This window comes from Cavia porcellus, unplaced genomic scaffold, assembly GCF_034190915.1.
Source record: "Cavia porcellus strain 051 isolate PalLab524CR breed Dunkin Hartley unplaced genomic scaffold, mCavPor4.1 scaffold_5, whole genome shotgun sequence".
In the NCBI taxonomy this organism is placed as follows: Eukaryota; Metazoa; Chordata; class Mammalia; order Rodentia; family Caviidae; genus Cavia; species Cavia porcellus.
Genome location: NW_026947488.1, coordinates 36,425,697 through 36,441,662, shown reverse-complemented (window position 1 = coordinate 36,441,662; position 15,966 = coordinate 36,425,697). Strand labels below are relative to the sequence as shown.

The 15,966-nt window shown below is 46.2% G+C and overlaps 1 protein-coding gene across 6 annotated transcripts in view; it reads right to left on the bottom strand.

The window, feature by feature from the left end:
* Nucleotides 1–15,966, bottom strand: part of Dzank1 (double zinc ribbon and ankyrin repeat domains 1) — a 52,242-nt gene that overhangs the window by 18,496 nt on the left and 17,780 nt on the right. For 4 of the 6 annotated variants that reach the window (XM_063248642.1, XM_063248640.1, XM_063248639.1 and 1 more), the window contains 6 exons: nucleotides 14,877–14,962; nucleotides 12,487–12,604; nucleotides 7,621–7,734; nucleotides 4,692–4,784; nucleotides 1,005–1,127; nucleotides 113–277 (listed from right to left, as the gene is read on the bottom strand). In XM_063248642.1, the coding sequence (XP_063104712.1) occupies nucleotides 113–277; nucleotides 1,005–1,127; nucleotides 4,692–4,784; nucleotides 7,621–7,734; nucleotides 12,487–12,604; nucleotides 14,877–14,962 (699 nt within the window). The remainder of the gene's footprint in view (nucleotides 1–112; nucleotides 278–1,004; nucleotides 1,128–4,691; nucleotides 4,785–7,620; nucleotides 7,735–12,486; nucleotides 12,605–14,876; nucleotides 14,963–15,966) is intronic. The other 2 variants (XM_063248641.1, XM_063248643.1) reach the window with 2 other exon arrangements.

Sequence of the window (15,966 nt, the reverse complement as noted above, 5' to 3'; positions counted from 1 at the left end):
AGCTCAAAGTCCATGAGGAAGGCCTAAGGGCTCCAGCCGCCCCACCCTGGGCCGAGTCACAGTGCAGCTTGCAAATGTTCAGAACCATGTTTGATGACAGTGGAGGCCTCACCTGAGAAGGGGGGTGCAGCTCCTCAGCGAGGACCCCCAGGCTGCCATCCCGACTCCATCTTGCCATGGAATCCACACAAATGCCACAACAAGTGCAGAACCGAGCAGATGGGTGATTGTTGGCCCCACATTTAGGGCATACAGCGCAGCTGGCAGAAAGGCCAACCTAGAGGATAGAGGATATTTTTATATGAGAGCTAAAATTTTCCCACAAAATTCTTTTCACACCATACATCTTCTAGCCATAGAAAAATAACGTATGCCCAAGACCTTTGACCCAGCGGTGCCACCTTCCAGAATTCATCCCACGCGTGGACAAGTCCTCAGAGAAACATATTCTGGGGCATCTCTTGCAGCAGAGGAATTTTAGAGCCAATAACTAGAAAGAACCTGTGTGTCCAGCAATAGGGGATCAGTGGCCTAAATGTATCATGGTGTGTACACACAGGCGCAGGATATTAGGACGCTACTGGGAAGGATGAAAAGGCCACTGACAAAGACATGGGAAAGGATGGGACCCCAGTTCACGGTCAACACTAGCTCCTTCATAAATGCACTAACAGCTATAGAGCAGCTTGGAAGCTAAGAGGGAACGAACGGGCAGGGCTGGAGGACAAGGAGGGTAACTCTCTCCCTCTGAACCTTTGTAAGGGACTCAGACAGATAAACAGATAAAAAACTTTCCATGTCTTGTGTAAAAGGTAGGCAAACATGATTCACAAAGAAGAAATACCAGTGGTCAATAAAAAGGTACAGAAATTTAACCTCGAAGAGACACAGGTGGAAGTGGCAGTGGGAGGGGGCCAGTGCTCCGGGAAAGAGGCTCTGTTGTGCCTGCTTTCAGCCACAGGAAAGCCTGGCCCCCTGCAGGCTGGTGGTGCTGTGCCACTCACCAGGCTTCCACACCAGTCACAGAAGGTCGCCTCCTGGAGGTTGTGGTGGCCACAGCTGCAGCAGCAAGCTGCCTCCCCTTTCTGGGTCAGCAGAGGGGGTGCTTTCTCTCCTCCATGCAGGGGCTGGTGACCAAAGCAGCATGGATAGGCAGGATCAGTCAGGTATCGCCCGGCTTCCCGACCCAACCCCACAAAGGAATAAACAGTGCAAGCCCCCAAACAATCCAGCCTTGGAACAGAGTTCTTTTTGGCCTAAGAATATATCTACAGTGCTCTTCACTGTTTCAGGAATTAATTCACATACTCAGTCACGGAGATCACAGGAAGTTGTGGAACTGTTCACTCCCATAGGAATGGTCTCAGCCCCTTGCCTGTCAAAGGCAGCGAGCCCCACCCCCCGTCAATGCCTTGAGGGGACGGTAGTGCAGGAGAGCTCAGTTTCTTAGAGGGGCCCCAGTGCAGGATGGGCCTCTGTCCTCAGGTTCTCGTTTCTGTGGGAAACATGGGTTATTTTCCACTCCTGATGCAGGAAAAGAATTCTCTTATTTCAGAAAGGGAGATCCAACTGTTTCACAGGGATCTCTGAGGCTCTGCAGAGCAGGCTGAGCTTGGATCTTCACTCCTGCCACATAATCCAGGGCCTGGTAAGACAGTCCCGTTTCCCAAGCGTGGATGTCATTTTAAAGTGACAGCTGCCCACTCACCTACCATGTGCCAGAACCATTCTAAGCATGGTCCCTGTGCTCTCTTGCCAACCTGACAACAATCTGGGTGTCACTGTTGTCCCACTTTACAAAGTGGGAGCACAGAGGGGTGAGATCCAAGATCTGAGCCCAGGTCCCCGACACGAAAGTCTATCATCCAGCATTGTACGCAGCCCCATAAGAACAACAGCTCCTTGCAGATCTGTGGGCCACAGATGCCAAGTAAGCGCCCAGGGACGCTGACAGACTCAGGTTCCAGGCGTCAGCGCCTGTCCTCCCCATCCTGGTGTCCAGTGGACCCTGATTTCTTCAAAAGCAAAAAGAGAATTTCGTGTCTTCCCGCACAAGGAAGTTGCTTACAGAATCATCATATAACTGACTGGGTGGCTGGAGGGCACTGCCATGTGTCCAGTGTACCATGTCAAGAAAGCAATCTCGGGAAACATCTTCTCAGGCCCAGGTCTCCTGGCACATTAACAGCTGGATTTGACCAGCTGTTTGGCTTCAGTTACCCTGAAACAGAAACTATTCTGGAAAGAAGCCACCTAAGCCCCTAACGGGACCCCTCATTTCTGTGTGATTAGAGATAACTAATCAATGTGATGACCTGGGTTTCTAAAACAAAGCTGCCAAAGCTTTCACTGAAAGACATCTACTGTTCAAGTGGGTTCCTAATATGACACTGCTTTAAAGAAAGGAAAGTTATCTTACCCAGTCATATTAATGCTGCACCACGAAGAGAAGACATAAACCTATCAGACTGAACATGGGTTGCTGCTTCTATGGCACTATAATAAATACCTTCTTACATCTAAATTCTCATAAATCATTCAGATACAATTTTTTAAAAACCTCAATTTTGAGACTGCTCCTAAAACATGCTGTTGATAGGAGAGACCTAGAAACAAATATATCACTAAATTTTAACAATTTGTATAAATCCAGAAGCCTGAGAAAGGGAATCTGAGAAAATAAATCTTTTTCTTGTGGAGCATTCCAAGAATGATTCCCAAGTGCCACTGTTATCTGTATCAATGCCTTCCCAAACTCACTATTACCCTTTCTGGTGCTTTAGAAAACATTACTAGCTAATTTCATGATGAAAGAGTGATATCAAGTCTGAAATCATAGTTTAGGTAACTATCAATAAAAAGTATATCCATACTAAAGATTGGCCTTCAACAATCAAAATTATTTAAAAATATATTAACAAATGCCACAGTGTAAACAAACCTCAAACTTCTGCTAAATTAAGGAAACACACACACAACTACAGATTTCTATAAAAGACAAAACTATCTCTTTCTGTCAAAAGAAATGGGCATTTTCTGGGATTAACGATCACAGAGGGGCTCAATTGCAAAGGGGCATGAGAAAGCTTTTTAGCATAAATTAACTGTTTGACATCTTTACTGATTGCTGTACTTAAAATGACTATGTATAATTGTGTGTTAGGCAGCTTTGCCACACTGTGACAAAACACCTGAGCCAGTCAATTCATAAGGAGGAAAGGTTTGTGTGGGCTCATAATTTCTGAAGTTTCACCCCATGGCCTTGCTGCTTTGGGAGGCAAAGTACATCACGGCAGGGAGCACACAGGGGAGAAGGCCTGCGCATCCAATGTGGCCAGGAAACCAAGGCTCACTATCCCTGCAGGGCCACGCCCCCAGTGATATAACTCCCTGCTAGTAGGTCCTGTCCCTTGTAGGTCCCACCACCTCCCAGTAGCATTGCAGGTTGGGTGCTAGGTCCTTGGCACTTGGACCCTTCCAAGCCATAACAGTTACCAGCATTCATCAAACCTGACAATTAAGACTGGTGAGCTGAACAGCATATAATTACACCTCATGGAAGCTGGGAACAAAAATAGTTCTTTCAAATCAACTGGTCTCAGCCTGTCAGTGATCAGATACAACTTGAAAAGGTTTTGTGTCCAGCCCCTGAGTTACGGGTTGAACTGTGTCTCCCCAGGAAGCTGTCTGTTAATCTGCTGATGTCCTCACCCTCAGAGCCTCCCAGCGTGACTATGGCCGGACACAGTGTCTTCACATGGTGGGAGACCCAACAAGGCTGTGCTCACTGGGGTTGGCAGCCCTGACTCAGTGTGACCAGAGCCTTGCGGAGAAGGAATCAGAGCACGCGGGCAGACACATGGCGTCCTACTTGCGTCAGCAAAGGTAGACATGGGAGTGAGGCATCCGGGATCCATGAGAAGCACTAAGCCAGCAGATGTGTGAACGGCCCCGGACAGCTCCTTCAGAGGGAGGAGCCCTGTGACACCTCTATTTCAGCCTTCAGCACTGTGGGACAGCAGCCCTGCCATCTGGAGCCACCTGGCTGGTGGTGGCTTGTTTTGGGAGTCTGGAGAAACTTGTATTCTCCTGTTGGACACTGACCAGGCTGATCACTGCAGTGAGAAGTTTCCAGAAGAATCTTTGAGATGGGGACGAACTCACAGCCAAAAATACAAAAAACACACATAGTGGTCCCCCAAAAGCAAGGCTATTTCTTTCAAACTAAGCAGTAAGTGTAACTTCTTAATACTTTTAGGATGGGGAGAAATTACAGTACCTGGAGGTAATTTTCAATCTCATGAGAAGCATTTTATAAACATGAAATAAATCACTGGAACCAAACCCACTCCCAGTATGTATGGTGCATATTCTGTTCTTTCATCTCAACAAAGTGGGTTGGCAGGAGACTTAAAAACCAGGTGACTGTGCTGCTCTTAACCTCACAAAGCAGCAAAGGGTGGACACACAGCAGTGGCAGGTGTGGGGTCCAGTCCCACAGGCCTCCCAATCACTGGTCTGCCCTGATGGACACAAAAAGCCCTCTCTGCACACAGAACGCCGCTGTCTTATGGTTATTGTGAGAAGGATCTTCTCCCTTTAGTCCTTCACCCTGCACCGAACATCATATTTCTCCATTGACAACGAACATCAGCACCATGAAATCACTCGTGGCACAGCGGCCCACCTACCTCTTGCGGTGAAGGCAGGGCCCCCTCGCAGGTGACACAGTATCGCAGGTGAGCAGGGTTCCCTGTGCCACAGGAGCGGCAGATCACCTTCGCCTGACCGCAGAGAATGAGAAAGCCCAGCTGAGCAAATAGGTGCAGAGAAACCCTCCTGACCTCTCTCGGCCCCACGACGCCACCTGCGCCCTGCGCAGTGGGCCGGTTTCTGGAATTACTGCGACACTCACAGTGCAGGGAAATGAACTCAGATTGAAAGGAAGCAAAAATCACAGACAGACTTTGAACAATGCTCTCAGGGGCTGGAGAGAGCAATCTGAGCACTCTGCACAGATCATGTGGAGGTGCCCGCCCTGGCAACGTGGGCTCTTGCAAGGCAGCAGGCTTAGCACCCCACGCTCCATGTGAACCGGGAACTGCAGACCTTTGAGAGCTTACCCAGGAGTGTGCGTGACCTGGCCTCAGACTGGGGTTGTGTGAAACGTATGTTTAGGTGGTGCTGCAGTTTCTCACGTAAAAACAGAAGAAGTGAAAAGATGATCTTAGAAAGGGACTTTAATAAGTGTCACTTTCCAAGTCAGGGAAACCCTGGTGCTAAGTTGCAACAGAGAAGATTGAGGGGTAAGAAGGGAGATGAGAATAGCCTCACCTGACTGCTCCTAGCCTAACTTCACAGCTCTGTGTCCTAACACCACTGTCACTGCACTGTTCTGTGCTGGGGACACTGCCTTTCAGTTTCCTATGACCATCAATGCTCGAATTGTCTACCAGGGTCCTTATGGGTCCTGAAGCTGCCAGAGTCCCACAGCCAGCACAGGTAAAGAGGACGAACAAGAAAAACCAAGGCCGGTGACTGGGATTTTGTCCCCAACCCCAGTAAGTAGTTCCCAGAGGTCGCAGGGGCTCCAGGTCTGCTTTACCCCGTCCTTAGGGACCCACAGGACAAGACACTGCAGCCACTCAGGAAAGCAGTTCTGAGCATGGAGGAACCCTAAGGGCAGAGGGCCTCTCTCTGCAGTCCAGCTCCCCCTGATCCCCAGCCCTGCCTGGGTCCCCACCTTTTCAGTTGCTTAATGTGGGAACAACACAAGCTGCAGGTGCTGGGGCTCTGCTGTGGGATTACAGGAGCATGCTGCCTGGAGATGATGTCTTAGACAAGATCTGGTGAAATACAATGAGAAATGAGCTAACTTTCCTGCCCGTGTTAAAAACAAAAGGAATCTGTCACTGCAGGAAGTCCTTCCACTAGGGACATGAGGTGAAAAAGTTGTTTGCCTGTCAAACCCAGCATCTTCCTTCAAGGCGGCAGCTCAAAGTACCAACCTTGCACATCAAAGCTCTGCCCAGTTCAAGTGCTCCCTGGCCCCAGTCCTGCCTTGCAAAACCCTCTGATTTCCATTTTAAGTAGTGAATTTTATTTTTTAGAAAGTTCTAGGCTCACAATAGAGTTGAGCAAAAATTATAGACAATTCCTATAAACCTTTGCCTCCCTCCTGTAGACATGATCGCCCCAGGTGCAGCTTTGTGCCCATGGACAGGGACACTGCACTGTCACTTGGGGACCCTGGTTCACACCAGAAGCTGCTCATGAAAAGCCCTCCTCTAACTCTACAATAAATCCTGAGCCCCTTCCCCTTCATCTCGCATCTCTGCTAACCTGTTAAAAAGAAGACTCTCTCAAAGTAGTGGTCGATGTCACTGCATCAGGGGTGCTCAACTTAGTTTTCTTGGTCAAGAGATTTTTCTGTGGTTTTTGTGGTGGCTTTTGACCTGCAGACACGCACAGGGACACGGGGTCTGGGCCCCCTCTGATGGCCCAGTGAAGGTGTAGAAAAGCGATGATGAGGACTTTCAGGGGTCAGCGCCCTCATCGGCCATCTCCTCTGCAGCCATTGTCACAGACAGAATTACTGAGTTCAAGCAATCTGTGGCAGCAGACCCGACTTAGTGAGGTAAAACTTGTCTTCATGAAAGATTTGGAGGGGAAATAGATCCCTACTACAATTGTCAAAATCCCAAATAACAAGCTCTAAGTTACACAATAAAATGAGGAAGGGTGCTGGGCATAGTGGTGCACTCCTATAATCCCAGCACTTGGGAGGCAGAGGCAGGAGGATCCCTGCGAGTTTGAGACCAGCCTGGGCTACAAAGTGAGGGCAAGGCCAGCCTGGACTGCATAGGGAGACCCTGACTGAAAAAGAAGAAAGAAAAAAGAAGGAAGAGGAGGCAGAGGAGAAAGGAGGAGGATGGAGGAGAAAGGAGGAGGATGGAGGAGGAAGACGTGGAGGAGGAGGACGCGGAGGCAGCGGAGGTGGAGGAGCAGCTGTAGTGTTAGAACCAACTATTAGGCCACTCAGACTTAACCTGCCTAGAACGTCCCTTCTCCCCAGTGGCCCCCCCCAAATTCATAGGCAGGAGCCACTCCTCCCTGCCCAGGAGACCAGGGCTCCACCTGGGCTTAATAGCATTAATCAACACAGAAATCTGGAGTTTATCCTCCATGTAGGATTCACAACAAATTAAAGGGGAAAGCTACTTACACCTTGGTATTTCTCTGCTAGCCACAATAGGGGAGGAAATGTGGGTTTCAAACACTGAAGACAGCAGGACATCTGTTGACTTTATGTCACAGTTCACACCGCTATTCTTCCTGTTTTGAATATCACAAGGTGTTTGGAAAAATATTGTCTCTGAACACCCTGAGTAAATGTATTAGTAAGAGTTGGTTCTGTTGAGATTGTCAGCTGTAGGGTAATTTGTCCTCCGATTTCATGTCCAGGGAACACATTTCTCAGTACCTCTCTTAACATTACAGCTCCCATTAGCAAATTAAATGCCTGAGCAGTACATCTTTCCTATAGCAGATGGATCGTGTTCCCGGTGCGGCAGGACTTCCCACCTGCTTCATTCCTGTGGGGCAGAGTCACTTCCTTACCTTCCCGTGCAGGCTGGCCTGCGGCCGCAGCTGGGGAGCCAGCGGAGCTTCGCACACCACACAGATGGGGGTGTTTGTGGGCACCACGTTGCCACATTCTGTGCACGAGCCCATCTGTGCGAGGAAAAAGGGAGAAGGGTGCTCAGACATGGCCATGAGGAGGTCTCAGAAAGTCAGGCTTTACCTTCTTGTCTGAAACAAGTTTAAAATAATTATCTTTATTATCACTTTATTCCCATTAAGAGTAAAAATATGTTTCTTGAAACAAAGTATTAAAAAAGAAAAACATCGATCAGCATGTAACTCACATCACGATGGGGGGGGGGATTAAAATCCTCCCCCGAAAGATAATCATGAAGCTGTAGAAAGCTACCCAGAGCTGAGCACGGTGGCGGGGGAGTCAGCAGAGGCGAATGATAAACTACAAAGTTCCCGGGAGCGGCCGCACCTATGCTGACAGCGCAGAGCTGTGTGGTGCCTGCATGGGCTAGGGGCAGGACAGACCCTAAAAAGCACAGGTCTGTGGCTGCTTTGGGCTGGGCGCACGTGCTCGGGAGCCCCTTGAGGGTCACAGTCGGGGTGGCAGCCAGCAGCGAGAGCCAGGGCTCCGCTACATGAGACTACAGTCTGGGCACATGATCAGCAGATCCACAAGTGCCTGGGGATCTAACGGGACGTCCAAGGAGGGGTCAACCAGGAGATGCCCTCAAGGGACTCTGGAGGCATAAATCGGCGTTACCTTAGCCACCTAAAGGGCCCTGGTGAAAGGGTCGGAAATGTGACATCCCACCAGCTCACACAGGCCCAGCGGTAGCAGCAGGAACCCGAGATGTGTGAGTACTATGATAGGTGGACACTAAGATAGACAGACCCTGGGCACTTCCAGGATTGATATAAAACAGCCGAACATTGCAGTGGAGACAGCAAATATTTACTACAAGTCAACAACCAAACCAAACAACAATCCCAGGGAACAGAGTCAGAATTCAGAGTTGGGACAATGTATTTATTATCTCAGATACCCAGCAGTGTGCAAAAAATACTTAAGAGGCATGAAAGAACTCCAAGAAAGTATGGGCCACATCGAGAGAAAAACAGTCACAAGAAATGGTCTGAGCCGGGCCTGGAGCAAACACCTATAATCCCAGCACTCAGGAGGCTGAGACAGGAGGATCGTTGTGAGTTTGAGACCAGCCGGGCTATAAAGTGAGCTCAAGGCCAGCCTGAACTGCATAGTGAGACTGTCTCAAAAAATAACAATGACAAAAACCATAAAAAACAAAACCAACAACAAAACAAAAGAAATGGTCTCACTAACCTCAGACACCAATGCATAAAGATTCCAAAGCAGCTATTAAAAAAAAAGTTAAACAGCTAAAGGAAATTATGTTTTTAAAATTAAACAAAGCTTGATGGGGGCTGGGGATTTAGCTCAGTGGCATAAGCGCCTACCTGCCAAGCGTGAGGTCATGAGTTGGATCCCCAGCACCAAAAATAAAATAAAATAAACAAGGTATGATGGCAAGATTTGATAAATGTGGAATCTCGATAAAAATATAGAAATGATTTTAAAAAGAACTATGGCTGGGGCTGTATCTCAGCGGTAAAACTCTTGCCTGCTTTGCATGTGGCCTGGGTTCAGTCTCCAGTGCAGGGGTGATAGCTCATGCCTATAATCACAGCACCCTAGGAGGCTGAGTCAGGAGGATTACAAGTTCAAACCCAACCTGGATAATTCAGCAATTTGGTAAAACGCACCTCAAAAACAAAAACAAATCCCCCCCCCAAAGAAAAGAAAAGAAAAACCAGACAACACTAAATTGAAACATCAAAACCTGGTATTGAAAAAATAAATGACTGGCAAGTAAAAAGTCCTTAGAGGGTCTCAACAGCAGATCAGCGATGACAGAGGAAAGAACCAGTGAACCTGAATAGAAATTATTCAGTATGACAACAGAAAGAAAAGAAGATTGAAGAAAATGAGCAGACCACAAGCATGATGTGGAGCAACATCAAACATAAGATACTTTTTTTTTAAAATTTGAGACAGGGGCTCACTATGTAGCCCAGGCTGGCCTTGAACCAATGGGGATTCTCCTGCCTCAGCCTCCCTAGTGGTGGGATTACAGGTGTGGGCCATTATGCCCAGCTGTTGAATGTTAAAGATAATGAGAAAATCTTGAAAGCTGCAAAAGAAAAAAAATACTAATCATGTACATTAAGAACAATAGGCACAATGGAGTACACTCTGCCACAAACTTTAGTCATCTAGGAAAGTGGATGCACCACGAGATCATAACATTAAGTGAAATAAATCAGACACGTGAGCCTAAATATCACCTGGTTTCTCTTATTTGAGAAACCCAAAGTCTACATAAAGAACAAAATAAAAGACAGACAGTAAGGAGGTAGGGAGGTAGAGCTTTCTCAGCGGGGAAGGGGATCAAGAGGAGGAGGAAGGAGTTGGGATGGAGAGGGCAAGGAGACAGAAAAGGGAATTAAAATGTCATTATGCACTGCAAATGTGTACTAAAAAAAAAAAAAACAGTGGAGGTCAGCAGGCAGTAAAATGGCTTACTCCAAAATCTGGAAGAAAAGTAACTTCCAAACAAGAATTCCACATGCAGCCCACACCTGTAATCCCAGCACTCAGGAGGCTGAGGCAGGAGGATTGCTGTGAGTTTGAGGCCAGCCTGGGCTACACAATGAGACCCTGTCTCAAAAAGACACAAACAAAAATGCCCAAAAAATAAAATAGAAAGACCTTTATGCCCAGCAAACTATCTTTCAATGATGAAGAATAATCTCAGATAAACAAAGACAGAGAAATGGCAGCATGTATGTCTCATGAGAAATAAAATGATAAGAAATAAGATGAAATAAAATGAAAATCTGAATTCATAGGAGGAAGTCAATGGACCAGGTATAATAAATATGAGCATAAACACAAATGAATCCACAGACATTTTTTCTTTTTCACACATGAGATTGTATAAGTGCATTTTTCAGTTTTATAACATATATTCTATGTGTTACATTATATTACATACACTTATTTACATTTATATTACATCTATATTGTGTAAAAGATAAAAGGAAGAGAATGGGGAGATATATTGGAGCAAAAATTTTTTATTCTATTGGAGTTAAACTATTCTACTGTGAAAAACTGTTGTACTGTGTATTCATACTGTAATCCCCAAAATACCAGATAACTAAAAATGGCTTTAAAGAAATCAACAGAGTAATTAAAACATTACCCTAAAAATTACTTACCACAAAAGAAAGCAGTGAAAGGGAAAACAGAAAAACCAAAAATTAAAAAAAGACATGAAACAAACAGAAGACAAACAGCCAACTGGCATCAGTGAATCCTAGCACGCACAGACTGACACACTGTTGGCACGGACTGAAAAGCAGGACCCAACCACTACCCCGGCTTCAAAGACACAGCTGGAAAGAAAAATACAGCGAAAGGCGTACGAGCCTGGCAATCACCATGAGCACGCTGGACAGTATGGAAATCCCAGGAAGTAACAGCTTTAGGACAAGAAGTATTTCTAAAGACAGAGTTACGCTACGATGCTAGAAGGGGCCACTCAGTCAGTCTCTGCAGGTAGAGCAGCTACACGACCAGCTCGAGAACTGCTACAGGTGATACAGGCTGCTAAAACAAAACGCCAGAGACCCAGTGCCACTGGGTGGCTTATGATAAGAGAGATTTATTTCTTGGGGTTTTGCGGGCTGGTAACTTGGAGATCGGGAGGCCAGGGAGTTTGATGTTAGGTGAGCGCTGCTCTGTGCCTCACGGAGGGTCCCTCTGACACGCCACATCGCTGGGGATGCAACCCAGAGGCTTCACATGGAGCTGTGTCCCCAGGCTTTTTATTCCCCTGGGGATTTCTGAGAATTACTACATAGTTCAGGTTGGCCTTGAACTCAGTCAGGTTGGCTTCAAACTTGCAGAGATCCTCCTGCCTCAGTCTCCCAAGTACTGGGTTTACAGGCATGTACCATCATGCCCAGTCCTTTTTTTCATTTTTGTTTTTGACACAAAGTCTCACAAAATTGTTACATTGCTGGCTGGGCTTGAACTTGCGATCTACTTGTCTCAGGCTCCCAGTGTGGTGGGATGACAGGTGTGTGGCACTATGCTGGGCTTCTCTGGGACTAACTACAAAATTATTGGTAAGGTGACATCAGTCATTACCATACTTAATCAGCCAAAAGCTTTAAATTTAAATATACTGATCAACCTATAACTTGTTTGAACAGCATTATGTATCTTAAGAATATACAGCTATAAAGTAATTCATATTTTCCCCCATTTATTTCCAGAATCTATTTCCTTACTGTGCCCAGGTTACGAGTGTAAATATCAAACTGGGGGTAACATTTACTTATCCATGAATGTCTTACTGAAACAATAACATTTCGATGTCTTTTTGAGTCTGAGTCTCTTTAATTTCACACAAAAGAAATGGCATTGTAAATAGTTCCCTCCTCCCCTCCCCTCCCCCACCCTCATATTGGTGATTGAACCTAGGGCCTTTGCACTAACCTACTATCCCTAGACCTTGTTTAAATGTTTTTTTGAAACAAAGTCTTCCTAAATTTCCCAGGCTGGACTCAAACTTGCAATCCTCTTTCCTGCCTCAGCCTCCAAAATGCTGCCATTACAGGTGTGTACACTGTGCCCAGCTAGATTTTGCATTCTACCAGAGGAATCTGGATAGTAAGAGATTAACCTGCTTGTAATTCTTTCAACAAGTACCTCTGTCTGTGGTTCACGCGCACCGGGCACTGTGCCCCACCCCAGGTAATAATATAAGACCCTCCCCATCCCGTGAGGCCTCTCTGGCTCACCTGCCCTCCTTCCGGGGGCGGAAGACGACAGCCAAACACCGGCGGGACAGGAGCACCACACGCGGGACAGAAGCGTGCGAAGGGGTCCGAGGGGCGGGGGCCCAGGCAGTGAGGGCACCTGCAACAGAACGCGGTAAACCGGGGACGACCCTGCGGAACGCACACGGCTTAAAACACATGGAACCAACCCGCTGCTCTGGAGGACGGGAGTGGGCAAGGAGCTGGCTCATGGCCACGCGCCCCTTCCTGCAGTGAATTTTATTTAAACACGCACTGCATTTTAAATCCCATTTTATATACCCTCTGACCAAGATAGAATTGAATTTGAAAGGTCCAAAGTATGTAAAAAAAACTCTCAATATCTGGAAATTTAACAACAGCCTTCCAACTAACCCACACTCAGAAATAAACAATGAGGGGATTAGGAATGCTTTGAACGAATGAACATGAAAACACAAAACATCAAAATCTGGCCACTGCAGGTGAAGCAGTACTCAAAGGCAAGTGGGTAGCTCTAAGTACCTATGCGGTACTGGAAAATAAGACAGACTCCAACTAATGACTTCATCTCCAAATTAAAAAGCTAAAAAAAATTTTTTTAAAAGCCCCAGCAGATATTCGTAAAAGTTGAAAGGCTGATTTTAGAATTAATTTGAAAATGAGAAGAACCTAGAATAACCAAAAATTTTTTTCATAAGAACAGAGCTAGGAGATTTACAATAGTTGATTTTGAAGCTTCTTATGAAGCTACAGTAATGAAAGTCATGCAGGGGTGAACAAATCCAGGAAACACCAGTGGAATAGAAGTCAGGATCTGGAATCAGACTCATACACATTTCATCAGTGATTCTCAAATATTCCAAAATGAATCAACAAAGAAATACAATCTTTTAAAGAAAATGTACTAGAACAATTTGCTATTCATATACATAAATACAACTCCTATCCAAATGTGAAAATAAACTCAAAGTAGACCACAGACTAAACACAAGAGACAAAGCTACAAAACTCAGCCAGGTGTGGTGGTGCACACCTGAAATCTTAGCACTTAGGAGGCTGAGGCAGGAGGATCCCTGTGAGTTTGAGCCTGGGCTACATAGTGAGTTCAAGACCAGGCTGGAATACATAGTGAGAATTTGTCTCAAAAACAAAAACTTCTAGGAAAGGACATAGGAGAAAAATAAACCTTAGCTCATTTGAAAACATCTTGGGTTTGGGAAAGAGTTCCTATATACAAGAAACTAAGAATGAAGCATTAAAAAAGCCCACAAATAAACCCTAAATAAATGTCATCAAAATGAATAGCCAAAGACCAGAGAGAACTATTCATGGAACATATCTGACAGAGAAGATGTACAACTCTAATAAAAGGCCTTGGTTAATGAGCGCGATCATGGTGTTCATGCCGAATGTGCCACCCTCACAGTGACTCCCACCTTGCTATGATGCTGGCAAGTTACCCATCTGACGTGAGGAAAAAACACAAAACACCCAGGACTCATGTTTTTAAAGAGCAAGATTTTGCTAAAGCAGATGCATGGGTGGAAAATGAGCACATAGAAAGATACTTACTATCCCTGGATCATGGGAAAATATAAATACAAAATCACAGCGAGAGACCACCATGATTTCACAAGAATGATCAAAAAACTTCAAAAGCATTGGTGAGGACATCAGGAATCAGGAATCCTCAAACCCTGCTCACAGGAATGTAAAAATGGCACTGCTGCTTCAGAAAACGAACAGCTTCTTAACGAGTTAAATGTGTACCTGTCGTGTGGCCTCGCCATCTTCCAAGGGGATCAGTGTCCCAGGGAAGTTAAGGCGTGAGTGCCACAGTGACACAGCATGTGAGCTGCAAGAAGTGAACGGCTACACAAGAGCAGTGAGCACAGTGGAAGCCCAAGGAGACCACGCACAACCAGGCAGGGAGGGCAGAGACACCGGGCACCGGCAGCGACACAAACGGCTCACGAGGTAAAGAAGCGGGGCAGAGGGAGAGCACAGACTGAACCAAGCGCTTCCCTCCACCGCACCTACACTAAAAAGCAGAATCAAATGCGGGTGACAACAAGGTGATGACAGCAGCCGAGCAGCTCCCTGGGCCTAGGGGAGGGTGAGAGGTACAGGATAGAAACTTCTAGAGAACATGCACTTGTTCATCGGTGCTGATGGTTTTACACAGACATCTATCAAACGGTTTCACTTTTTTTTGAGACAGGGTCTCACTGGGTAGCCCAGGCTGGCTTCCAGCTTCCTGCCTCAGCCTCCTGAGCGCTGGGATGACAGGCGTGTGCCCCCATGCCTGGTGGTATGTACCATTTTTAAGTCCTCTTTGACCACAGTGTCTCTCTGTTGGGTTTAGGCAGAGTCAGGAGTGTGGTACGTACTTGAGAAAGTCTGTCTGCCTCTGGATTCTCATGAGCTCTGTGCTTGTCAAACTCGTTTGGGCCGGTATGTGTGCAAATCCAGGAGACTGAAATGAAGAATGCAGATTGATGTAGGTACACATACAACCTCGGCGTAAGTCAGTAAAGCCCCACTAAAAATTCATCTTAATGTTCTCTGCATAATTCCAGGCACTCATCCTTTTAAAACCACCACCGGGAAGGACCTGAATAGGACACCCATATACAACATAAATTCTATACATAATCGGGTAGGTATATTTTGTCAAAAAGGAAGCTTTACTGAAAAAAGCTATCTGAAATTACCATCATACAGATCAGATTTTAGAAGTGAAGAACCTAAGTTAGCATTCACTTTTCGGGATTATGTTTCTGGGACAATATCGGTCTGCTGCCATCCTGGAGACTGGGGAGGTAACCTTCCGTGGCGCAGATGGTTTGGTGGAGTTTGCGAGCAGGCATTATCAGGTCTGTGGTCCTCTGGCCTAGGCTTTGTGATTCTTTGAAAAAATATGAGCGAGCAGAGGGAAGAATCCAGTAGTTAGGTATTCAAGACAGGAAATGAAGGTCATTTCTTACTTTCAGGATAGGGATCACTGTTCTTGTCAGTGATCCTCAGTCTGCTCCAATTGCTGTAGACTTCACCCACATTTATGGACTCAGAATATGGTTTCCAAAGAGGGCCAGCTGTAAATATGAACATAGTGTACCCTCAAGGTGGGTCTGATAGGCAACCAGGTTTGGGAACTACGTCTCTGGCCGTCTTCATACTTGACCGTAAGCGTGAACAGCCTTGGAATCACCAGTATCCAGGCAGCAGATGTGATAAATGGAAACAGGGACTCCTGCTACCTTCTGCTTCCAACCCGGACAGGAGGAAGACAGCAGGGGTTCCCAGGTTTCCCTTAGAGGCTAAAAGTCTAAAGTGCATTTTACAAACAATGAAACATCAATGCACTACTAAGAGAATTTTTTTTAATCTAAGTAATAACAATGCATGGAGAATGGTTTTTCTTAGGATCACAAATCATGTCCATATTGTCTGTGCCCATGAGTGATTCTTCATTCTGGT